The sequence below is a fragment of the Glycine soja genome, chromosome 13 (genome assembly GCF_004193775.1).
Source record: "Glycine soja cultivar W05 chromosome 13, ASM419377v2, whole genome shotgun sequence".
NCBI lineage: Eukaryota > Viridiplantae > Streptophyta > Magnoliopsida > Fabales > Fabaceae > Glycine > Glycine soja.
Window position 1 is genome coordinate 13,677,941 of NC_041014.1, and position 26,233 is coordinate 13,704,173.

General features: G+C 36.4%; 3 protein-coding genes across 7 annotated transcripts; 1 reads left to right on the top strand and 2 right to left on the bottom strand.

Moving 5' to 3' along the window:
- Window positions 1-6,890: 6,890 nt before the first annotated feature.
- LOC114380982 lies at window positions 6,891-8,486 on the bottom strand. Its single transcript, XM_028340140.1, has 3 exons — window positions 8,448-8,486; window positions 8,021-8,368; window positions 6,891-7,940 (listed from the first exon to the last, which is right to left on the bottom strand). The coding sequence occupies exons 2-3, from the start codon at window positions 8,270-8,272 to the stop codon at window positions 6,912-6,914; spliced, it is 1,281 nt and encodes a 426-aa protein (XP_028195941.1). The 5' UTR covers window positions 8,273-8,368; window positions 8,448-8,486; the 3' UTR covers window positions 6,891-6,911.
- Window positions 8,487-12,364: 3,878 nt separating this feature from the next.
- On the top strand, window positions 12,365-23,144 carry LOC114382224 (uncharacterized protein sll0005-like). Of its 5 annotated transcripts, none has more exons than XM_028341498.1 (8): window positions 12,365-13,283; window positions 14,306-14,402; window positions 14,897-15,059; window positions 15,205-15,270; window positions 15,607-15,700; window positions 16,100-16,212; window positions 16,595-16,664; window positions 22,807-23,144. In XM_028341498.1, the coding sequence occupies exons 2-7, from the start codon at window positions 14,317-14,319 to the stop codon at window positions 16,646-16,648; spliced, it is 576 nt and encodes a 191-aa protein (XP_028197299.1). In that variant the 5' UTR covers window positions 12,365-13,283; window positions 14,306-14,316; the 3' UTR covers window positions 16,649-16,664; window positions 22,807-23,144. The 5 variants fall into 5 exon arrangements, with proteins under 5 accessions (XP_028197299.1, XP_028197296.1, XP_028197298.1 ...); XM_028341495.1 differs by lacking the exon at window positions 22,807-23,144 and adding an exon at window positions 16,810-17,157; XM_028341497.1 differs by lacking the exon at window positions 22,807-23,144 and adding an exon at window positions 16,989-17,157.
- On the bottom strand, window positions 18,349-24,889 carry LOC114382220 (ABC transporter G family member 11-like). Its single transcript, XM_028341492.1, has 8 exons — window positions 24,493-24,889; window positions 21,267-21,346; window positions 20,679-21,149; window positions 20,494-20,580; window positions 20,231-20,362; window positions 19,930-20,124; window positions 19,728-19,814; window positions 18,349-19,307 (listed from the first exon to the last, which is right to left on the bottom strand). The coding sequence occupies exons 1-8, from the start codon at window positions 24,824-24,826 to the stop codon at window positions 18,612-18,614; spliced, it is 2,082 nt and encodes a 693-aa protein (XP_028197293.1). The 5' UTR covers window positions 24,827-24,889; the 3' UTR covers window positions 18,349-18,611.
- Between the last annotated feature and the right edge of the window lie 1,344 nt (window positions 24,890-26,233).

The window sequence follows — 26,233 nt, forward strand, 5'->3', positions numbered from 1 at the left end:
AGCGTCTGCTTTTGCCCCATGGAATAACCCTAGTTTAGGGAATCCCAGTGGAAGTCCCTTTCGACCGCCTCAAAACCCTCTATATGGCATGCCTACATCTTTGATGGCAGGGTTGCAAAACTCTCAACCAAATATAGAGAATCTTAATATGTCCTCTCCATCAGGATCTGTAGCGGGCAATCAAGGTAGGGTAATTCCTCAACATTTAACCAATACATCCGTTTTGTCACTCAGACAACAAATGGATGAAAGTAACCATGATATGGTTAACATGTTAACACAACAAATAGGAACTGTTATTAACCCCTTAATTCAAAATACAAATGACAGTTACCAAATGTTAACAAATCAAATAAGTCGAATTGCTGACTTTTTTGGGGCACCACCCATACAGCAACCACCAATTCGACAGATACAAATACAGGCGCCTGTCCAAGAGATACAGATGCCTAACAACCCAGGGATGCAAATGGCTCAAGCACCACAACCAGTGGCACGCATAGAGCCACCAGTCCAACAGGTCGAACCAAACCCTGGTATAGTATTGGTAAATAGAAACCAAAATGCTGATGAAGTAATAGGGAATATTCAACAAAACCGTTTCGATAGGCAGAATAACTTGGCCCAAATGGTCGAAACAATTTTAGTACAGAACGGTTTGAATTTGGGTTTACATAGGCCCAATTTTGTGTCTCCATTATCTGAGTTTGTGTTACAAGCAGAGTTACCAAGGGGTGTGAAAATCCCTAAGTTTACTAAGTTTGCAGGAGAGACAAATGAGTCCACTGTCGAACACATTGCTAGATATTTGGTCGAGGCTGGGGACTTGGCTAATAATGAAAATTTAAGAATGAGATATTTCCCTAATTCCTTAACTAAAAATGCTTTCACATGGTTTACAACCCTTTCTCCTCATTCCATACATAATTGGAACCAATTGGAGAGGATTTTCCATGAGCAATTCTATATGGGACAGTCTAAGATAAGCCTTAAAGAGTTAGCCAGCGTTCGACGTAAGGCACCTGAATCAATTGATGATTATTTGAACAGATTCAGACTCTTAAAGGCAAGGTGTTTCACCCAAGTCCCTGAACATGAATTAGTCGAAATGGCTGCTGGTGGCCTAGACTATTCGATTAGAAAGAAATTAGATACCCAGTATTTAAGGGATATGGCTCAATTGGCTGATAGAGTTCGACAACTCGAACGATTGAAGGCTGAAAAGGCTAGAAATTCTAAGTTCCACAAGAAGGAAAAGGTTGCATATGTCGAAACCAATGACAGTGACCAGGAGTTCGATATTATTTATGAAGATATCGAAGACAATGAGGTTGATTTAGCAGAATTAAAACCTGGACCTCCTTATGTTTGTAAACTTCTTAGACCTTCCAATGGAAAAAACCCTGTTGAACCTAAAAATGATAAATTTGTGTCTAAAACTTATACATTTGACATAACTAAATGTGATGAAATATTTGATTTATTAGTCACAGATGGCCAAATTGTTGTTCCAAAGGGCTTGAAAGTACCCCCAATCGAACAACAGAAGAAAAGGGGTTATTGTAAATTTCATAATTTCCTTGGCCATAAAACCTCACGTTGTGTTCTTTTCAGGGATTTGGTTCAAAAGGCTCTCGACGAAGGGAGGCTCAAATTTGGTGAGAAACCAAAGGTTGCTCAGGCAAATGCTGAAACATCCAAAGCTGCTGAAACTCTCTATGCAGAACCCCAAGAAATAATGATGGTCGAAACAATGGAGTTGTCTCAGGTGCAAGTTCAGGACATATCTGAAGAGGATTACAACGAACAAATGAAGGTTGTGTATCCTCAGGCTGAGGAGGATTTAATTGATTTCTTGAACAGATGCAAACTCGAAAACAAGATTGTGATGCTCTGCCCTCGCTGCAGTGCAGTATGTGATAGGGAGGCTACTGAGGGCCTCAAGAAATACCAAGTTGTTAACAAGAGGGCAAAGCAGAACCAACGTTTCGACAAAGGCAAAAGAGTTATGGTGCAGTCGAATACTAATCAGAAGTTTGGTCGAAGGAATACTTTCGCTCCTCCTGGTTCAGTTCCGGTCGAAAAATGGATGCACCAGGGACTCATAAGGTTCAACAAAGGGATCATGGAAGTAGGTGGTTCGAGTGGAACGAAGCAAATTGGCCCACAAGAGGCTAATAAGTACTCTTATAGGAACAATTACAGAGGAAAGAATCCTATGACAAAGACCCAATGGCGTAGGTTCCAGCGTCAGAAGAAATTGGCCCAACAGAATCTGCAAACGGGCCAGTATAAAGAAGTATCTAGGAGGCCAGTAAAAGAGAGGCTCCTGCCTCCAGTGGATGAAGATAAGATGGAGGATGAGGATCTACTGGATTCTGAACCAAATTTTGATGTCATCTGTGTGGTATCTATCTTGCCATCTGAATATGATGTCCAATCTGAAGTTACTGAGATCGAAAGTGAGTTCGATCATTTTGATATGGCTGACCCAAAGCCAGTATGTTACTATGTTATGAACAATGGCTGTGTGGAAGAACAATTAGCTTATTTCGAAAAGCCAGATTTTCATATGAAAAGTCATCTCAAACCTCTTTTCATCAGGGCAAAAGTTGAGAATGTTGGAATCAACAAAGTGCTCATTGATGGAGGAGCGGCTGTCAACTTAATGCCTCGATCTATGCTCTACAAGATCGGGAAACATGACTCTGATCTATCTGCCCACAACATTGTGCTTTCGAATTATGAGGGTAAAACTGGCTATTCTTTGGGAGCCATTCAAGTAGATGTTGCTGTAGGCAGTATAGTTCGACCAACTCTATTCCTGGTGATACAGTCCAAGGCTAATTTTAACTTGCTATTAGGAAGGGAATGGATCCATGGAGTTGGGGCTGTGCCATCTACCCTTCACCAGAAACTCATTATCTGGAGGGAGGATGGGATTGTTGAAAATATAGAGGCGGATCAAAGCTTCTATAAGTCGGAGGTCGATAATGTTACTGCACAAACCTTTGACAAAAAGTTGGCTAACATAGCACCTTGTGGTGATAAGGAGGCTATTGTCGAATCAAGTGACAATGTTATCCATTCTGTCAAACTCCATCCTACCTATGGGTTTATATGGGAGAGGGAGGAAATTGATGCTGTTCCCTCTGAAGATGGAGTCATTCCACCAACTGGGTGGAATATATATGAAGATTAATATGGCTGAGGCCACTGCATGGGCCAGAATTACGGCTTATATGGCCGAAAATAGACTAAATACGGCCTTTGAGGCTGAATCTCAACAAAATATGGCAGTTGAAGCCAAGATCGAAGATCATAAAAACAAAGAAACAAAGGATCGAAGACTGGATTGCATTTATGACGATGAGCCGCTGGGTTTCGAGAAAAATCCCGTAAGTGAGGTGCCAAAGATGCAGGCTCAAGATCCTTTGAAGGAAATCGACATTGGAGATGGCTCGATGAAAAGGCCAACATATATCAGTGCCAATATCACCTCAAGTCTAAAAGAAAAGCTGGTGCCTCTTCTTAGAGAATTTAAAGATTGTTTTGCTTGGGATTACCACGAAATGCCTGGGTTAAGCAGAGAAATGGTCGAAATGAAATTACCGATTAAGGAGGGAAAAAGACCAGTAAAACAACTACCAAGAAGATTCGCACCAGAAATCATGTCCAAAATTAAGGAAGAGATCGAAAGGCTGCTGAGGTGTAAATTCATCAGATCTGCCAGGTATGTCGAATGGCTAGCAAATATAGTCCCTGTCATTAAAAAGAATGGAACTCTTAGAGTATGCATAGATTTTAGGGATTTAAATAATGCTACACCTAAAGATGAATATGCTATGCCAGTAGCGGAAATGTTGGTAGATTCAGCAGCTGGCTTCGAATTTTTAAGCATGTTAGATGGTTATTCTGGGTATAACCAAATATTTATTGCTGAAAGTGATGTGTCAAAAACAGCATTTCGATGTCCTGGTGCTTTAGGCACTTATGAATGGGTGGTTATGCCCTTTGGGTTGAAAAATGCTGGGGCCACTTATCAAAGGGCCATGAATTCCATGTTTCATGATTTTATTGACACATTTATGCAAGTTTATATTGATGATATAATCATCAAATCCTCCTCAGAAGATAGCCATTTGAATTACCTTAGGCAATCTTTCGAACGAATGAGGAAACATGGATTAAAAATGAATCCATTAAAGTGTGCTTTTTGTGTGCGTGCAGGAGATTTCCTTGGTTTTGTGGTGCATAAAAAAGGCATTGAGATAAATCAAAATAAGACAAAGGCTATTCTTGAGACGAAGCCTCCTTCGACCAAAAAACAGCTTCAGTCTTTGCTAGGAAAAATCAACTTCTTGAGGCGATTCATTTCGAATCTAAGTGGCAAAGCTCAAATTTTTTCGCCATTACTTCGACTCAAGAAAGATGAACCATTCAAATGGAATGAAGAGCATCAAAAGGCTTTCGATGAAATTAAAGAATATCTGATCAAGCCTCCCGTGTTAATGCCTCCTAGTCGAAACAAGACTATGAGGTTGTATATTGCTGCATCTGATAAGACCATTGGTAGCATGTTGGCTCAGGAAGATGATGATGGCGTAGAGCATGCAATTTATTATCTTAGTCGTGTACTAAATGATGCAGAAACTAGATATACTGCCATAGAAAAACTTTGTCTTTGTTTGTATTTCTCTTGTGCAAAACTTAAGCAATATATAAAGCCTGTTGATGTTTATGTGTATTCTCATTATGATATTATTAAGCACATGTTGTCAAAACCTATTTTACACAGTAGAATCGGAAAATGGGCTTTAGCATTAACAGAATATTCTTTAACGTACAAGCCTTTGAAATCTGTTAAGGGTCAAATTGTGGCTGATTTTATTGTAGATCACTCAGTGATCGAAATGCCGCAAGACTATGTAGATATAGAGCCTTGGATTTTGTATTTCGATGGTTCGAAACACAAACATAGAACTGGAATTGGAGTTTTAATAATATCCCCCAATAAAGTTCCAACTAAATTCAAATACAAAATCAAAGGGCTTTGTTCTAATAATGAGGCTGAGTATGAGGCTCTAATTACAGGCCTTGGAATTTTAATTAGCCTGGGGGCAAGAAATGTTAACATAAGGGGTGATTCAGAATTAGTATTGAAGCAATTAACACAAGAATACAAATGTGTTAATGAACACTTAGCAAAATATTTTGTTATGGCGAGTTCTCTTCTGAATCATTTCGATTACATTAACATTGAGCATATACCTCGACAAGAAAACCAAGAAGCAAATGATTTAGCCCAAATAGCTTCAGGGTACAAAATGTCGAAGGAAAAGTTAACTCAGTTGATCGAAATAAAAGATAAACTGGTGTTACCAGAGCCATTAAGCACTAAATTGCCAATGCCAAAACTTGTGGGGGCAAGTATACCACAAAATAATGAAGATGAAAGCATGGATGATCGCCAGGAAAGAATTCAAATTTTGGCCATTGACAATATGTTAGATAATGATTGGAGAAAGTCCATTGTTGAATATTTGGAAAATCCAATAGGTAATGTGGCTCGAAAGATCAAATATAGGGCTTTAAATTACGTGATTGTGGGAAATGATTTGTTTAAAAAGACTGCAGAAGGAGTGTTGCTAAAATGTCTAAGTGAATCAGAAGCATACTTGGCAGTTTCCCATGTTCACAGTGGGGCCTGTGGATCGCATCAAGCAGGCCATAAAATGAAATGGCTTTTATTTCGACAAGGTTTGTATTGGCCTTCGATGTTAAAAGACTGCATAGAATTTGCTAAAGGCTGTCAGGAATGCCAAAAGCATGCAGGGATACAGCATGTACCTGCTAGTGAGTTACACTCCATAATCAAACCTTGGCCTTTCAGAGGATGGGCTTTGGACCTAATTGGTGAAATCAAGCCTGCCTCTTCTAAGAACCAGCGTTATATTATAGTTGGTATCGATTACTTTACAAAATGGATCGAAGCAGTCCCTTTGCCAAATGTTGATCAGGAAGCAGTAATTAGTTTCATTCAAAATTATATTATTTATAGGTATGGTATTCCCGAAACAATTACCACTAATCAAGGTTCAGTTTTTACTGGACGAAAAATGCAAGAATTTGCCCAAAAAACTGGCTTTCGATTATTAACCTCAACACCATATTACGCGCAAGCAAATGGTCAGGTCGAAGCAGCCAATAAGATTGTAATTAACTTGATTAAAAAACACATTGCCCAAAAGCCAAGAAATTGGAATAAAACGTTAGATCAAGTTCTATGGGCATGTAGAAATTCTCCTAAGGAATCAACTAATACTACCCCATTTCGACTGACTTATGGGCATGATGCTGTACTTCCGGTCGAAATACATTTGCAATCAGCTAGGGTACAAAAACAAATGGACATTCCAATCGACCATTATTGGAAAATGATGTCAGATGAGTTGGTTGATTTAGATGAGGAGAGATTAAGAGCATTAGAAGTTTTGACTAAACAAAAAGAAAGAGTTGCTAAAGCTTATAATAAGAAAGTGAAGTCAAAAACTTTTAATATTGGAGATTTAGTTTGGAAGGTTATCCTGCCCATGGATAGTAAGGATCGAGCCTTGGGCAAATGGTCCCCAAATTGGGAAGGACCGTTCAAAATAATTCAGATCTATTCGAATGGTGCTTATGAGTTAGAGGAGCTAACCCCTCAGAAACGTACTTTGAGCATAAATGGTAAGTATTTGAAAAAATATAAACCAACACTGCTCGAAGTTAAAATAAGCATAGAATGAGAGAAATACTGGAAACATAAAAATGGCGATAACAGTAAATTGCCACAAAAGGGCCTGTGTCAGTATTACATCAAAAGTAGAATCGAAATACAAGAATTCGAAATAAAGAAATTATAAGTTCTACTAATGCATGACCAAGTCCTCATATAGTTTCTTCAAGGTGGCCATCTCTTTAGTTAAGACCTGGTCAGCACTCTCCATAACTCTCGCCTCATCTGCTACAGCTTGAGATGCGCTAAAGGCCTTCAGGCCTTCCCTCCCTTTTTCAGCAACCAGTTTCTGAATCGAGTTAGCGGCCTTCTCCTGGAGTTCTTTGCGTTTGGCCTGCTCTGTCACAATTTTTTGCCTTAGATCATCGACCTGAGACAGCAAATCCTTAATAGTTGCTTCCCAGGAGGAGATGTTATCATCGCAGGCTTTGATCTCAGAAGATCCTTCTTTTGCCTCTTTGGTGAGACGTTCGACTTCATGTTGAGCAGCTCGGGCTTTCTCGAGCAGAAGGATATGTGCCTGTTTCTGGGCATCTAGTCTGGCGCCATTTTCGCGTTTTTTCTGCACAGTACTTGCAAATTGATCGATAATGGACTCGATTTGGATAACTTTGCCTAGAATCTCATCAGAGGTAAGGGGGTTGTGCAATTTCTTCAAAAAGTTCAGGTGCCCAAAAGCAGCAGAGGGGTTCTCTTCAATGGATTTAAGTACGTCTTCCCGTGCGTATTCCATTGATAACTTCAGGAGCAGGCAATCTTGGCGTACTGAAGAGTTTATTTCGGCATCAGATGAGGACGAAGCACCAGGAATCTTTTCACTTGAGGTGTTGGCTTGACTTGTGTTCAGCAGGAGTCGAAGGGCTGCGGCAGGGTCTTCGTCTTGCATTTGAATGAATGTATCTTCTGCGATCCCTATGCTAGCGGAAAGCTTAGATGTCGAAGACGCCGGGTAAATGTCCGAACCACCAGCTTCAGCCTCTTCTATGGCCTCTTCATCGGAAAAGTTTTCTTCGGATGAACTTTTCTGACTCGATCCATGAGGACTGCTGGATCCAATGCCTTGACCTTCACCCTGTTCCTCAACATTCACTGCATCCGTCTCAGGAGCGGGAGATGTTCGAGCATGTGAGGGTATTTCTTCTACAGAAACATTTTGTTGTACCTGATTCGAATTATCATGGAAAAAGGTTAACAAATAGTTTCATATAAGCTATGATTTAAAGCACATTAAGAGGATGATACCTCGACGGCAGGTTGTTCTTGTGGTGAGTCCGGTTGATCGACAGGGTTGCCCATCTCAGCAATAGAAGGAGTAGCCTCTACTTCAGTGCCGTCAATATCGGTCGAAGGTGGTTGGACGTCAACAGGTTGATTGTCACCTTGTTCTTTTGAAGGCTTGGTCTTTTTCTTTTTCTTCTTGATTGGCTCACCACCCTCAACAGCCACAGAAGGTTCAGGCTCGACCTGCTTTACTTTCTTTTTCTTTTTAGGCATTTGAGCCTGGGAATTGCCTGCCTCTGTTTGTTCAGCAGACTTGGTCGAAGTCGCAGGTAACTTTCTTTTTCTTATAAGAGGTCTTTCCTCTTCTTCCTGCATTACGAGGGTAAAGAATTGTCAGAATATAGACTCGAAAGAAAGCTATAATATTGACGTTAGAAATAAAACTTGCATCTTTCTCTTCGTCTAATTCGACGACCGCATGCTTCGAGCGTTTCGAAGTCGTGGTAGTATTAATGCTATCATCTTTCTTTTGACTCTGAAAAAATAAAGAAATATGAGGCAAGACGTTAAGAGTAAAAGATAAGTTCAGAAGAGTTACCTTTTCTTCTTGTTTCCCTTCTTGGATCTTCACCCCAGTGGGTTTCTTGGGTCTCACATCAGCTCGAGACGTTTCAGCACTTTTCTTCGTCATGATTGTTTTGCCTGAAAGTAAGAATATTAGAAAAGGCAAAAATACATATCAATTTAGAAAGTCAAAAGTAATTTAATACCTCGAGCTTGAAGGTTTGAGCGGATATTCTCGACCGTTGGTTGTGTAAAACCACTCTCAAGTCTGGAGATCATGATAGTAGTGTCTCCAACTGAACGGGTCGAATAATATTTCTCCCACCAGGTAACAAACCCCATGGTGCAGAAGTGGGAATGGTTGAACTCAAAGGATGCAGGTTATAGTTTTCATCAAGAGAAATCTTCAAAAACTTCTTGAAAGTCTTTTCCGAAAGATTGGCCCCTCTTATGACGCCTCGAGGATCTTCGAACAAGCTTTTAGGACGGATTTGCGAGAGGCCAAATTGTCTTGAAACCAAATTAGGCTGGTATCCAACCAGGCCTAAATAATTCGATTGAACACCTGTACGACAAGACAGGATTTGTGGATTCAAGTAAAATGACCATATTTCGTTCACTTCTTCTTCATTGTCCGGATCAACAGCAGGAAAATAGTCAGTGAACCAGGCCGGGCCAACCTCTCGACTAATGAATGGAGCATGTTGGGGAAGAAACTTGTCAAAGCTCAGAAAAATCCTCATGTACTTTAGGAACAGCTTTTGTGAGTTTTGATCTAAGGTCTTGGGTGTTAATCGAAGTGCTCTCTGGCCTTCGATCGAGCGATTTGCAACTTCTTCAGCATAATCTTGTGGGATTATTAATCCCATTTCTTGTTCGAAAGTGGCATTAAGCCACAATTGGAGAAGCCACATAGGCCCGGACACTAAGAAGGAAGACCCATCCTTCGATTTCTTCAGATCATCGCATGCCTCACCAAGTGATTCGTATAGCACTGCTAACAAGAGGCGTCCAAATCCAAAGTTCCGACCTTCATGAATTTGTAATGCCATTGGAATAAATCTTTTGGCTACTTGCAAGGATTTCGTGCAGAAGACATAGTGAGATAGCCACAGAGTTAAGAAGGCTACGTGCTCTTCATCAGAGACCTCCTCTTCGACCGGTCCTTGGTGTTCAGCTATATATTTGGAAAAGGTATTCTCCTTATATACTAGCTTGATATTGTCACTAGAATTAGTGGGGTCATAAGTTTCTCCGCTAGGCCTAAGGCCTGTGAGGGCGGCTACATCTAAGAGAGTGGGGGTCATCATACCGCATTTAAATTGAAAGGTGTTGGTAGAAGACTCGAAAAAGTGCATAGCTGCTATCAGCATTTCTGGTCGATATTCAAGACCAGATCGAGAGAATTGTATCAAATCAAAGATGCCATATGTCTTCCAGAAATCCTCATATGCTTGTTCGACTCGATCAAGCCAAGGTAGGTAATCCCTATGGGCTATTGACGGGGCGGATCGAAAGAGTTTGTTGGGTTTGCTTAAACAATTAAAGTTGTAGGGCTCACTATCAAAAATCCTAGGTTCGCAAGTTGGGTAGCAGGGAAATACCTTGTTCATTTTACTCGAAAGTGATGCTTGGTCTGGCAGGGGTCCACCGAAAGCGTAAACTGTTCTTTCCACTGCGAAAGGGATCATCACCTCCGATTCCCAGGTTTCTGTGTGTTCGGCGTCACCATGTGGTTCTGGAACCACCTTTTCTCCATCAGTCCTGACTGTAAAATGGTGCCATTTCCCAGCAAACGGAACTGCTTGTCCTTGCGACATTGTAAGAAATCTGAAAAGGGGATGATTTTCTCGTGAAGGGTTTGGTAGCTGGTGGAATCAGTGAGTAAGAGCTTGGATTCACGAAGAACAGTGGCAAAGTTCAGAGACACGGTGAGGTTGATGATGAAAGAAATAACAAGTATCTGAGAGTAGGAAGGTTTCGCCGGAAATAATGGAAGCAAAGAAGAAGAAAAGGTTTCGGAAGCAAAGGAGAAGAAAGGTTTTGGAAGCAGAGAAGCTGAAGGGGTTTTCTGGAGTTTCTGGCGCTATTTATGGAGTTTCACTTTTAAAAGGGAAAAACAATATAATAATAATCAAGGGTAAAAAATCAATCAAATCAGGTTTCCTTTCCGAATCCCCAGCGTTACACGTGTCCCACTCTGCCTAGAAAGGTGGAATTAATGATGGGTAGTGGGAGATCGAGGCGACGGTTACCAGTAAACGTGCCATCATGTCGCCGTTTCAGGAAAACTGTTAGAAGAAGAGAAAAAATGTCAACTTCTCATCTTCCTTCGATCTCGAATCGAAGCAGACATTTTTTGGGGGCAATTTGTTAGCCCATATTTTTGATGAGTTAAAAATATGCTCTAAATACGAATTTTGTTAGATACTGTTCGAATCGAAAAGACAAGAAGGAGGGTTTCGAACCATTGGGCGAGTCGAGCGGGCGTATGGTCGAGTCGAAGGCAATGCAGCAAGATTTCTGGACTTAGCGTAATTTTTGACAAAACTTCACAAAATCAGTTCGACTTCGAGCAATGCGGATAACCGTTCTAAGGAGCAGTTATGTGCATGCAAGGTGTACGTAGCAGGACACTTGGCGTTAGGATAATGTTCGACCGTTAGGGCAGTTTATTTTTAAATGTCTATATATAGCAGTTTTTAGTCAGATTTCGAGGTCGCAAATCATTTATACAAATCCTTATACACTCAAAGTACCCAGCGCAGAGAGAAACGAGTACGCAAGGAGAATGTATGTTTGTGAACCATTTTAAGTTCCTGTAAACTTTACATTTCGAATGCAATGCAATTTACGTTTCATTTTATATAATTCCTGTCTTTTAAATGGTTCATTCGATCGAATGAACTCGTTGATCCTTTAGATTCTGCAATTTACTTTTCCCTTGTTAAAGTTACTTTCAGCATTTCGATTCTGTCAAAGAATTTTACTTTCTACAAACCTCAAAACCAGTGAATGTTTGTTGCAATGATGAACATTAAAAGCTTTACATCTAAAGCGAACACACAATTGACATGCTCCTGAGATTCACTAGTCGATCTCGCAAGCAACTCGATTAGACTAGCGATTGTTTACCACATTTCAGCGTAAACACTAAGTTACAAGGCGCAACCTTTCATCTATATTTCATACTCTTTGATAACAAGGACAAACCTGCACATGCTAGCTAATCAGACAAGGATGCTTTTTGGTAGTGTTGGATTGAGAGGAAAGAAACATATGAAAGTGTGAGAAATAAAAAAATGAAAGAAAATGAAAAATGAAATTTTTCATTTGAAGTGAAATAAAGTAAAAAAAAAAACAAAATTTTGAATTAAAGTGATGTAGTATGTAATGAAATAAAACAAAATATAATTATTTTTCCTTTTTAAAATATTTTATTATATTAAATAATATTTGATTTTGTTTTATATATATATAAAGCTCACCACGAATGAGACATGTACACCATATTCGAATATGAAGCGAAAAAAATACTGCATATTCAAGCATGGCCTCATGAAATTAAAGTTGAACATGCAGGCACATATTCGATTTTACTAAACATAATCATATATGGCGTGCAGCATATTCGATTTTCGCCCAAAATTTGCTCCCATGCGCGTGTCGAAGAAGCCCCGACAAAGTTACTTTTGGAAACATTCAACCTAACACATTCTTTCTTCGCATTTCTTCTCAATTTTGAGAAGAAATTTGCAACCATGAACTCCACTATTTTCGTATGAATTCTACTAATACTTTCACCTTAACCGGACCAGTGAAAGTTTGAGTTTCTTTCCTTTTCACCTATGGCTCTTTCAACGCCTTTCTTTCCTTCAAAACGAACAAATCCTTAGCAATTTTGTTTTATTCGTGATCCACAGCCAACCCTGAATATTTACCATGTCCCACACCATGTCTGCATTCAATTCTGCATCTTTGAAGATCGACCACATTATTTCTATGCATAAACTCCAGATAATGGAAAACCAGATCACACCATCCATCTATCCGTCATAGTACCGTTTGAATTGAAGACCAACCCAGTTGAAGCATTTTTTTCCAAACTGAGTCAGCAAAGGTGCAAGCAAAAAACAAGTGTTCCACTGTTCACTAGTAAATAAAGCCTTTTTTACGACGGTCATAAAAAATCCGTTTTAAAAAATAAGGCGGTGGCATTTTCGTGGTTTAAATTGCTATCCGAAGACGGTGTAACAGAAACGTCTTTGAATGGAAATTGCGACGACGGATATTGCAAGACCGTCTTAGAATCCATTAGGTGAAAACAAATTAAGACGTGTTTGGTTCACACCGTCTTTGAAGGATTCTGGAGACAACGACGGTGTTAATGTAAAACCCGTCTTTAATTTTGAACAATATGATAGCCTTTCCCTTCTCATTTGTGACGTAGCGTCTGGCTTCTTTGCTTCATAAATCATACCCTCACTGTACCGCGTGTCGTGCTTCACCCAAGCTCTAGCCGTGGCCTCATTGGACCTCGCGACGTCGCCGTCACCCTAGGTCGTGCCGTACGTAGTGGTTGTAGCTCAGGTCGGTAGCTGTACCCAGGAACGAGGCCGATGAACGCGCGCAGGAGGCTCAGGAGCGTGCACTCGAGTTCGAACGCGATTTGTGCTTGTTGGAGCAGGAATTGATCAAATACAAGCAGCAGAACGAATCGGTATCCTTATGTTTTCATCTTTCTTGTTTTATTGGCTTATTTCAACTTTCTGGTTTGATTGAAATAATTACTGGAGTGTTCTTTAATTATCTAAGACAATCTCTGATATATATGATTTATGAAACAACTGGCCTTAGGCTTATCCAACTTGGTAGTGTGGAGGGGTTTGATTAAGCATTGATGTGTTCAGTGCTGAAAAGCCCGTCCCTCTGTGTGTATTTGAGTTGATTAGTTGAAATTTCATTTTCTGATGTAAATATATCATTTTTAAGTTGAAAACCATCCCTGGCTTCTTCCTTAGATTTTGTTTGAGAGCATGATTGAATGATTTCTGATATGAAGGGCATTGAAACTTGGAATTGGAAGTGTCAGATATGATAGGATGGACTCTGGAACTTATTTCATTCTCATTGTTATGCAATTGTCAATTTCTTTAAATTCTTATATTTAGATATGCTTACCCAGGTTTGAAATTTGAATTTGCTAGTGTTCTATTTTCTCTTGGTTATTAAACTATAGGAAATAGGCCTGGAATTGCATCTACTATCTACTGCTCTATTATCTAACTTATATTTCAATTGGCATCATGAAAATTGAAATAGTTTGGCTTGGCTGTTGCGTGTAGTCACAGTATACCCTATTGAAATAATTCAGCACATTCACTTTGTATGGCTACAATTTACTGTGGATACACTGGTGCTGCTAAATTGCTAAGTTGAAAACCATATTATTGAACTTTAATCACTACTACTACAGAAATTTCCTTGTTTAGGAATTATTATAAAAATACTACACTATGATATTTATGACCCAAACCCCAATTTTTATTTTCTTTTTTACAAATACGCGCGTATCCTAATCTTCTCATATTTGCTTTTGAAACAAATCTTGCTTTTGAAACACATATTTGCTTTTGAAACAAATCTTGCTTTTGAAACACATATTTGCTTTTGAAACAAATCTTGCTTTTGAAACACATATTTGCTTGTTACTAATTGTGATTTGGTTGGTCATATAACCAGGGTGATAAGGCATGGTCATGCAAATTCTGCTTTTTGTAGCTGGCATTAACACACTTCTCCGAACAGTTTTGGAACTAATTGCCTACAAAAGTTGGAGGTTCATTTGCACATGTACTCTTCCAATTGCTTATATTATCACTGACTGCCTACAAAATTATATATTTCCTCATTCCATTTGTTCATCACTGGCAATCTGAGAGCAACTGAGCATTGTTTTGTTAGTTTGTAACATCTAACATATGATTATGGAAACATTAACACAATGATAGTCATTTGTAAGTTTTTTTGTTTTATGGATTTTATTTGACTTTATTTGGACTCATTTATATATATATATATATGTATGTATGTATATAGGGGTTAGAATGTGTGGATTTGTAGTTTTTGATGAGGTTAGGAGCTATGGTTGATTATAGTTATATCTTGATAGACTGTATTAAATATATGGACTATGGTGGCTGCCTAATGCGTTAATAATTCTATAATTGAACCTTTCACCATCCTTATCAACATGTGCGAGGATCTTCTAGGTTAAATTGTAGGTATTGATTTAAACAAAAATCTAAAATCACTTCTTTGTATGTGTGACAGGTTTCTGGATTTTGGTTTGCTCTGTCAAATGGACAAAAGGCATCAGCTTGCTATGCTGGCTTCAATTATTCATATAGTAAATGGTGACTGGGCATCCCTTGTCCGTGCTCTGGTTGATATGGATGTTGTGAGGCCAGGGACAAATATCAGACTTGTTACCCTCGTATAGTACTTGTATCTCAGGATTTAATCATCTTGCCATTGAATATTTAAATCAAATAAGAACAGCATTCTCATATACCTGGGTTTTTGTTACTCTGAAACTTATGTTCACACTATGACTTTCTGAATGTATGTTAAATTTTCAGGAACTGGAACAAGCCTTGGGAGAAGTAGAATTTAAAGAAGGAATTCCTGATGTGAAGTTTAGCAGGGTGAGAGTCATCTTTAAGAAGAATAGTAATTGAATTATGTGTGTCAAATGACTGTGCAAACCATTTTCTGAGAGTGTCAAGGAATATGGAAATAATAAGATTCCTAGCCAGTTTCGGGCCAACCTTAACTAAAATAGAATGCATCATCCACTATCTGAAGCTAACCATAACTGAAAAGAAAATTACACTTCTAAAACTAAAATGACTATGAGCAATGTCCAAAGTATGTGCAGTATCAGAAATCAACTATGTATACTTAGTTTTCTATATTTACTATTATTTTTTGCCTTTGTAAACTTCTTGAGTTAACTGAATTTTTGATGAATTTTTCTGAAGGTTCTGGGAAAGATTTGGACTGTAGCACTCAAGCATCATTTCCCCATGCCACCATATATTACACTTGTCTTGCGATCCCTAGCTTCATTGGAAGGTAAACTTTCAATACCACGTGTGGATTACTTCTTGGTTGCTCATTTATTGTCATACTAATAAATTCTGCTTCTATTCACTATGAATATTTATGCTATATTTCTCACCCACCCACATAAGAGCCTTTTGGACCTGAAGTGTGGATAATGCACAAGTTCACCTACCTTGTGCTAAAATTCAACTATTTATTAGAAGTATGGAATCAACAAGGATTGAACTCTAAACCAATTAGTCAGAGACTTCGATACCAATACCATGTCATGAACCAACATTTCCAAAAGTTTAAGTTGTAATGTAAAGATACATGAATGGTTCCATACTATATTTCTAATCATATTGAATTTCTAATATTTCCTTTGCATTATCTTTTAACTCATATTTTAATTTGAAACAATTTCAGGTTTGGCTATAGCTGCAGATACAAATTTCAATACTTTTGAAGCTGCATATCCTTATGTTGTTCGGAAACTTCTCACAGACAACTCAGCTGCAACAAGGAATATATTGCATTGGGTATTATAAGACCTTGAACAATGAGTTTTGTGCCAATAGTATGAAGAGCTGTAACATAAAACATCTCATCATGTGTTTGTTGTTATTTACTGATGTTATAGCATAGAGAATATATTCTGAGCATCTTTCTTTGAGAAAAAATGAGAAGAAATTTAATATGTTTTTATATATTAATCCTGTTCAAACTTTAGCCACACATTTTTTTTAACATGTCTTGTCAAATCAATCATCATAGTTTTGCATATTTCATCTATGTGAACTACTAGACATGATCTCTACGGTACTGATGGCTGTTATGAACGTGTACTCAATACAGTTTCTTCTTAATATATCCTAGACATTATTCATTTTTTTTCTCTAAACTCTGTTTTCTCCTGTTAAGGTGCTTCTAAACGAAGGAAGGAGTTCCAGTGACAAAGACTTTCCCTTTTCTTGAGGTTAGGGGCAACCAGGTATGTCATTGTGACATCCCAGGGAGTATGCTCTCTGGGAAGTAGCTCTGTGTTTTCTTATCTATATTTTATATTTTTTTGAATGCTTAGTTTCCGACCTAATATTTATCTTTTTTGTACGATCTATGTACTTTGTATTTTTCAGTTTTATCAACATGTGCGAGGATATTCGGTATTAAATATATGGACTATGTTTGCTATTGTTTATATGTTGAATTGTAGGTATTGATTTAAACATGTTTAACTTCATCAGGAAGCTATCAATCAAGGTGAAAAAGTAGTGACAAGAACTACTAACTCCTTTTTTATTTTATTTTTTGGTAGGATGTTATGTCCCTAGCTAATTAGTCAACAAGTGTAAATCTAAACTTATAGTCACGAGGAGAGGCTTTGGAATCAAACTATATCTGCAGTTCTGCTTAGGTTGGAGTAAGACTTTGTATACGTAATACAAGTTCCAAAAGACCCAACTTATCTCTGTTCTAGAGGTGCCTATTGATGAATCCATCATATCAATAGCTGTACAGTTTAGGTATCTTCAATATTTCAATATAGTTTATATGTGCATGGTGAGGATTTTTAGTTTGTGCACTGGCTAGTTGTTTCTAAATATACTTTGCAGGGAATGTAGGGAGCGCTTGATTGCAGTTGAATGACACTCTCTGTCATTAATTTGTTAATGGCTGATAAGGCAAATGCTTAGAAATCAACTGCTAACTTTTTTCAGCATTTTGCACTAAAACTTAGTTTGCTCTCTAGAATTAAGTTGCACTAGAGTTGGCAAATAGGATTTGATGTTCTACAATATAGGCTATTCATTAACCTGTATCCAAATTTGTGGACAACTGTGGTAGGTAGGGCAAGAGGTCATTTATTAATTTAATGAGTCCATACTCTTTGGCCTATAGTTAGATGGCTTGAAATTCTCATACGACTTTATTGTTGTGTTGTTGGGACTCCAAACTTACCATCAGTTATGCTGACTGCAGTGCACAATTGATTTCTTATTTCAGGCAAGTTACTATAGTGCAAAAGTTGTCCAACTAGACAGTTTTTATAGTTATAGACAAGTTACTAACTTATTAAAAAACTTCGTACCCCATTGCCCAGAGGCTCTTCGCTATGCGAAGGTATGGGGGAGGGATGTTGTACGCAGCCAGAGGCTATTTCCGGATTCGAACCCATGACCAACAAGTCACCAAGGCACAACTTTACCGCTGTACCAGGGCTCGCCCTCAAGTTACTAACTTATTCAAACATTAAAAAATTGAAAAAAAAAATATTTTTCTAGATGAATTGAAACAGATTACTATAATTTTATTGATGATCAAACCCATTATAATTCCTTATATACTACTGATGGAAAAGTAGTTTATGGCTCATCCAATAAAAAAAATAATTAAAATTTCGTAATTGATATTTATTAATAATAAAATTCACTGTAATACATGGACAAAGACAAGGACTAGAAGATCCATTGTTTAACCCATAAAATAGAACCCTAAATCATTGACTATAATAAAATAAATTTAAATAAAATATAATTACCATTATTTAACCTTAATACAGTGAGTGGGAACTGTTTTAGTAATTTAAAAATGTGTGGATAAAAGGAGGTATTGATGTAAAATTGTATTTAATAAATTTATTGGCGGTGCAATAGTAGTTAATTATACAAAAGATAGTTTCTAATTTGCATGGTTCTATTTCCGCCACATATGTATCATCATGTTAATTAACTATGAATTTCGTTGAGTTAATGATTAGAAAGCAGAAATATTAAGAACACTAGTCATTTATATAAACGAAGATACAAATCTAGATATTCTCTACTTTCGTTTTGATGGAGTACGATAGACTTTTTAATATCTCTTGATCTCTCACAAATCTATATGAAGATGAAAATGGTTTTTCTCCTCCACACTTGAACCTACAGATTCTTCAATTTTATATGACTTGAACTTCTTGTAAAGGAGTTGCATTGGGATTCTGCATGATCTGTATTGTTGGCTTAGGTGAAGACCTTGATGATGACATGAATGATACAATGATTGGCTTCAGCTTCTCAGTAGTTTTGATGTTAATCAAAAAGAGAACACGATACAGAATAATCATCCCTAGCAAGATTCCAAGATCAAACCACTTTGAGTAACTCATGTTCACTTGCCACATATCTCTTAGAATCTCTTCACCACTAATGTAGCCACCACCAACGTTATTTGTAGCGAATCTTAGTCCTTCAAACTCATTTTTGAACAATCCTTGGTAGGCATATCTATGGAATGCAACATAGAACATAGGGTATTTCCAAAATGGCCTAGGAAGATCATTTGGTAACCTAAAGAATCCACCACCTATAATCATGATTCCTTGAATTCCAGCCCCGGTTATGATACCCATTAGAAAGTTGGGGACAATGCTTGCAACTATCATCATAAGGCTCTCTACTAGCATCAGGCAAGCAAAGAGAACGCAAATGAAGTACACAAAGTGCTCAAAGTCTTTCTGAAGACCAGGTAGGTAATAGGCTATAGCCCCAGGAATGATTGAAACCAACAACAAGTATGGGATTGCTGAAAAGGTGTTCCCAATCACAAATGCAGTGACACTATAATGTCCATTTAGTCTTTCACGTTCAAACACCTGGACCAATGGCAAAATGAATATAAAACAATAAATCCAGTAACTACCTATATTTATAAAATTGAGAAGGATAAAATGTAATTTTGTTCTTTCATATCTTAAATCGAAAAGGTTTTACTTTCATCTCTTAAAGTGTTTCTTTTAAATCAAATTAGTCTTTTTGACAATTTTCACACTAATTTAATAAACTTGATATAGTAAATTGTGAAATGCAAAATCAAATAGACAAACGTTTGCACGTCAGTCAAATTAGCAGGGTTAGTGCAAAAAACTTATTAAAGAACTATTTTGTACTAACAAAAATACAAGAGGCTAAAATAAAAATTCTTAAACTTAGATGAGCAAACTAAATCCAATAATTGAGATGAGAAAACAAAATTATATATTATCCATTTGAGAAACAACAAATAGTTGAATCACCTTCATATCCTCCACAAAGGAAGGGAATCCGCCAATGGTCATGAAAGTCATGAATGAAGACACAAACATAAGAAATGAACCTCTATCCTGACAAAATGAAAAGTGATTTTTGAATTAGAAGATATTAATTAACTAAACTAAAAGGCAAATAATGCACGAGTTATTATTAGTCATATATCATGTGTTACTTTTCCACTATTACCTGAATTGAGCGATAACTAGTACCCAGATCATAGAAAATAGTGGCTAAACTTATAGCCAATGCAATATAAATGGCAAGGCGTAACCAGTAATAGCCTAGATCACGATACATGTTAATGGACGATCTTTTGGTTAGAGCAAAGCACTGGTTAAGGAAGCCAGCATGTCTTCTCTTCTTGTTTGTTGAACTGGTGTTCTACAATCCCATGAAATTAAAATTTAGTGTTAATAAATTTATAATTAACTTTGGATCAAATTAAGGTACATGGTATGAGATCTACTTAGCCATAATTAGAGGATACCTTTTCAGTTAGTACTGCCACTTCTTTCTGAACTTCATGGTTCATTTCAGATGACTTGTATGAATCTACAAGGATACGAATTGCTTCTTCGGTGGGTATTGTTACTGTTCCTCCTAAATTCAACTCAGTGTCCTAATAAAACAAAAAAGGTATTTAAGTCAGATTTCTATGAGTTAATTCGTTGACAAAAATTATGTTGCAGCGGAGAAAAATAGAAATAGAAAAAAGCTTCAATTTCATGGAAGCATGGTCAACTTAGTTACCTGATCAAAATCTTTGTTTATGGTTTTAAGTAAATGATCAGATGGATTCATGAGAGGAGGACAAGGAAAGCCATTTGAAGCGAAAAACTAGATCAATGAAACAAAAGCAGAATTAGTAAGTGAACATTAAAATTAGAAATGAACAAAAAAGTGCAGTACATAGAAAAAAGGGGCTAGTTACTAACCTCTTTTGCAGCAGAAGCGGGTCCAAAGTAAACAGTTCTACCAGAAGACAAAAGACAAAGGTTGTCAAAAAGTTGAAAAACTTCACTACTAGGTTGATGAATTGAGGCAACAACAGTTCTGTGAACATCATCTTTCTTATCAAGGGTGGCAATTCTTTTCATGACATAATAGGAAGCAGCACTATCAAGTCCACTAGTTGGTTCATCAAGAAACAGAAGCCCTGGTCGAGTTAGAATCTCAATGCAAATGCTCACTCTCCTCTTCTGACCCCCACTGATTCCCTTAACACCCCACCCTCCAATTCTGGTGTTAATGGCATCTTGAAGACCCATTTCTCTGATTGTGAAATCTGCTCTCTCTTTCTTCTCTTCTTTGGGCATGGTGTCAGGTAATTGGAGTTGAGCTGAATAGTGCACTGCTTCTCCAACCGTTAAGGTTGTGAGTAAGGTATCATCTTGTGTTACATATGCCTGTGGTCACAGCATGGATTCAAAGAATGGTATTAATTGATCATGTGGCTACTTAAAATTATTTGATTAATATTCCTATTTGTTTTTATTGAATAATTTTGGATTTTGTGTACGTACTGAGGTTCCATATGCCAGTGCTTGTTTCTTCCCGTTGATCAGAATCTCCCCAGTTTGCCTTGTGTTGGAACCTAATCTCCCTAGAATATGAATTCATAGCATCATTTAATTTGTTCAGACTATAAAAGTTTAAATCTTAAAGGTAAGATTCAGTTCTTAGTTGTGGGCATTATTGGAGCGAACTGGTTTGGCAGATTGGTATAACAACACTCATTACATAAAAATAATTAAGTTCTTAACATTAAAATACTACTTTTTATTTCAAGTACAAAATATAAATATGTTGAGTAATATTAGCGATTTGTTTTAAGTTCTTTACATTAAAATACTACAAAGTTATTAAAATTCTTAAATATGATTTGAGATAAGAAGGAAAGAATGAGTGTACTATTAGACCTTCTCATATCACAATACTTTCTAGTTAAAACGGTAAATGGAAATTTGTAGCAAGACTTCATCATAGTATGATGCTTGTATGAGGGAAATATAACAGGGTAAATGATCAATTTTGCTTTTGTTATACTTTACAATCAATGTGAATTTAGTTTACAATTTTGTAGATGTACCGATAATTTAATCATACCATCAACTCTTTTTTGCTTTCATTAATGTTTTCAACAATGTGATATATGAAAGACGACGTGATGAATTCATGTGATAAAAGTAAAAGTAACGCGTTGGACCAGATATGTAGGGACCTAATTGTCAATTGGAGTATTGCCCAATTTACCTTGGGACATGCTAGGTGCACCCAGCAACATTGCTGGTGCACCCAGCAATTAAGTGAATGGGCAAAATTGCCCCTGTTAAAAAAAATAATTATTTTTTCGGAAGAAGGTTCTTCCGATAGAACAATTTATTCTACCGGAAGAACCTTCTTCCGGAGAAGCTACCGGAAGAAGTTCTTCCGGTAACTTCTCCGGAAGAAGATTCTTCCGGATGAACAATTTGTTATACCGGAAGAACCTTCTTCCGGAAGCTTCTCCGGAAGAAGGTTCTTCCGGTAGAATAAATTGTTCATCCGGAAGAACCTTCTTCCGGATGAACAAATTGTTCTACCGGAAGAACCTTCTTCCGGAAGCTTTCCGGAAGAAGGTTCTTCCGGTAGAATACAAATTGTTCTTCCGGAAGAAGGTTTTTCCGGAAAGCTTCCGGAAGAAGGTTCTTCCGGAAAGTTTTCGGAAAAAAGGTTCTTTTGATAGAGCACAAATTGTTCTTCCGGAAGAAGGTTCTTCCGGAAAACAGTTCTTCCGGAAAGTTTCCGGAAGAAGGTTCTTCCGGAAGAACACAAATTGTTCTTCCGGAAGAAGGTTCTTCCGGAAAGCTTCCGGAAGAAGGTTCTTCCGGAAGCTTTCCGGAAGAACCTTCTTCCGGAAGAAGAAATTATCTTTTTTAATGCAAGGGCAATTTTGCCCATTCACCTAATTGCTGGGTGCACCAGCAATGTTGCTGGGTGCACCTAGCATGTCCCATTTACCTTTTATTAAATCACAAAAAATTGAACATTCATTTATCCTCCTCATTTTTACCTTTTTGTTAGAGATGGGTTGAACCATGGGTGCTACGTGTTGTTCTACTCCTTTCCTCCTTTGCATCGTCAGTGGTCATGGCAACATGGTGACAAACAATGACATTTGGTTTATGGTTGCTATTTTCATTCTATTTCTCCCTATGTATTAGAGGCTGGCCTGATAAATGTTTGGACTTCCATCACCTATGTAAGGTTTGCGTGGATATAATCAATTTTAAAAAATCTTTTATTTGATACTGAAAAAAGGGTTTGAGGATGATTTAACTCTATTTGATAATGATGATGTGTTAGTTCTATTTGATAATGATGGTGTGTTAGTTATGTATATTAAATAAAATTTACAATGATACATGTATGTTTTTATATTTACAATATTTTTATAAATTATTTTATTGTTAAGTTATATTTGTTAGAGATATTTTGTGATTGTAAAAGAACATATCACCAAATTAGAAAGAAGAGTCTTCTTCTAAAAATAATTATTACTTTTATAAATTTTAAAATAAAAAAAATCACCGTCACGTTGACATTTAATGTTAACGAAATTTGAAGAAACTTTATGATAAGATTAAATTGTTGGTTCATTTAGAGATTTATGAATTAAATTAATCAAATAGGGGATGGAAAGATAAGAAATGAGATAGGAAAGAGTAGATAAGATAATTGATACGGAGAGAGAAAATAATGTAACGTATAATAAATTGTGGATAGGCGGTTTTGACTTTTGGTTTTTTGATTTGACACTCTACTTGCCCAAAGTAGTCTGATTCATTCAAATCATTTAAGTGTAAGCTCAAAAGAGATTTCATCTTTATATTAGAGTTTGCAAGTTAAATTAAGAGAACGATGTAATTTAAGTAATTTGTTAAGGAATGATAGTTTAATTTATTTTATTTAGTTTCATTTAAAATTTTGTTTGAGTGAACTAATTCATGTTTAAAAGCATTTGCGTGAAATATATAACTTTAACATGATGAATAATATTCGCAGCTGAAGACGAGTAAGATAAAGCAACAACTACAATGTCTTTTCCAATTTTGTTTATAATTCAAATCTATATTTTCCTTTCTACGTAGAGGAAACCAAGAATAAATGCTATAATAACTTTTTATTGACATATTCTTTTTGTTACACTCTTTACATGAAATCGATTCAATTGAGAATATGACTCATAGTGAGACCTATATTTAATAGGTATAACATGAATTTCTTCCAATAATCAAGAGTATATTGAAAAGTATATATTACTAAAAAAATTCAACAGAAAAAGTTCTTGGCAACCCTATGCATACTATCTTCCTAGATTATTATATTAAGAAAATATCAATTTTTTACCCTTCATTAAATACTTTTAATCACTAAAAAGTTAAGTATTAAGACTTTTTGTTTTATATAATAAATATTTTAATAATTTTTCTATTTTATTTTCTTAATTAGTACTCGCAGGCGCATATTAGAAAACCCAAAATACCAAGCCCTTGAGTCTTAAAAATATAAGATTGTATTTTAAAATTTAAGCAACAAGGTTGTTCGTGGTAATTTCAAACATTATAATGATATTCTTGTTATTCAATTAAAACTAGAAAACATAAAAAAATTTGAGAAAACACATTAATTCTCTGAGGTGAGCTAATTAACCTCCAAAAACAAAAATTCATGCAATAAAGTTTTCAGAAGCTTCACTTTGATACATACCTGCTAAGGTATCAAGAAGTGTAGATTTTCCACAGCCAGAAGGACCCATTATGGCCAAGAGTTGCCCTGGCTTGGCATAACCAGTTAGACCCTCAAGAATTGATTTGCTTCCATTCTTTCCCACAGAAGCAGTCACCCTTACATCCTTCCAACTCAAGCACGTACCCTTCTCTTCTCTCTCATTATTATTCCAACCTGAAGTTTCTCCTCCTTTGGTCCCTTTTGGTTTTTGAGCACTACATGTTTCTTCTATCAAAGTAGCCTCAAATCTTGAGTTAGGATTAACTTCATAATGACTAGGAGCAGCAGAATTAGATGAGAGAAGGGAAGCCATTATTATTGCCAATAAGGGAAGTGCAGTATAGACTAGCCTTCTCAATGGATTTGTCTGAAATCAAATCATATATATATATATATATATATATATATATATATATATATATATATATATATATATATATATATATATATAGAGAGAGAGAGAGAGAGAGAGAGAGAGAGAGAATGTGCGGTTCAAAATTTTCTCCGCTCATGTTTTGTTTGTTTAAATAAAAATAAAAATATGCACAACGTGTTTTTAATGGTTATTTAGCATTAAAGTTCGATCCACAACATGTAGGTTTGAAATGGTAAATACCTATATTAACAAAAATCTACATGTACTATATGTGTGACTTTACTTCGATGGCAGGAAGCACACCGAACGTTCTCTTGTTTGTTTCCCAAAAAATCATAGTCGCCCTCAACATAGAAAAATGAGTTTTCTTGGCATTTACTACAACTTCTTCACCACTCTAACAACGTTCTCTTTCTAATTCTTTCTTTATTGTTATTAAAATTTATTGAAAACTATATATTTTAGTAAGTCTATTTTTAAATTAAAGAAAGAATCATTAATAAGACCCACTCAATTTTATAATTTCTTGTAATAACATTTTTAATAGAGAAAGTTGTGTTATTATATTAAGGCTCTGTGTGGTTTATTGTGGACACGGATTAATTTGAAGTGCTTGTGATAGGAGTATGATTATTAAACTCTTAAATTAACTTGTTAACTCTTACGAGTTCACTTATCCTCTGCGAGTTGATTCATGTGCAAATTTTTTTTTAATAAACTTTAGGTAAACTTGCTAAACTCTTGAGCTTATCACTAAGTTAGTGAGTCAACAAGTTTAAAAATTAGACCAAACCACATGTTGTTTTGGGTTGTTTTTTTATATATATTTAGGTTTCAACATATATTTATTTAGTGTGTTGTTCCTGAATTGAAGAATTCTAATCTCTAAGAACATCAAATCCTTATTATCCAACAACATTAAACCCTCAATGAGAATACTCTACCACTACTATCACCTTCGTAAGTTATTATCTAGTAGTGATGTATTACTAGATTTAGTTATTTAAGTATTGTGGAATTTATTATTTATTATTTTGCTTTATTATGTTGTTAAAATATTTAATTGATATATTATTTATAGATATTTTATTATTATTTTTATATGCAATAAACTCTTATGAGTTGAGTATTTAGAAATCCCACGAGTAATGGTCAAAGTTTCAGTTTCATGAAGGTTGATATTTCTTTTTTTTTTTTTGTCATTTTTATTCATAAGGGGATTGTTTTAGGGTTTATACTATATAGCAAGCATTTAAAAGACATGAGGGAATCAAAGATGAAGCATTGCGAAATTCATGACAAGATTAATCATCAAGTCATGCATGATAATAATATGAACTTTCA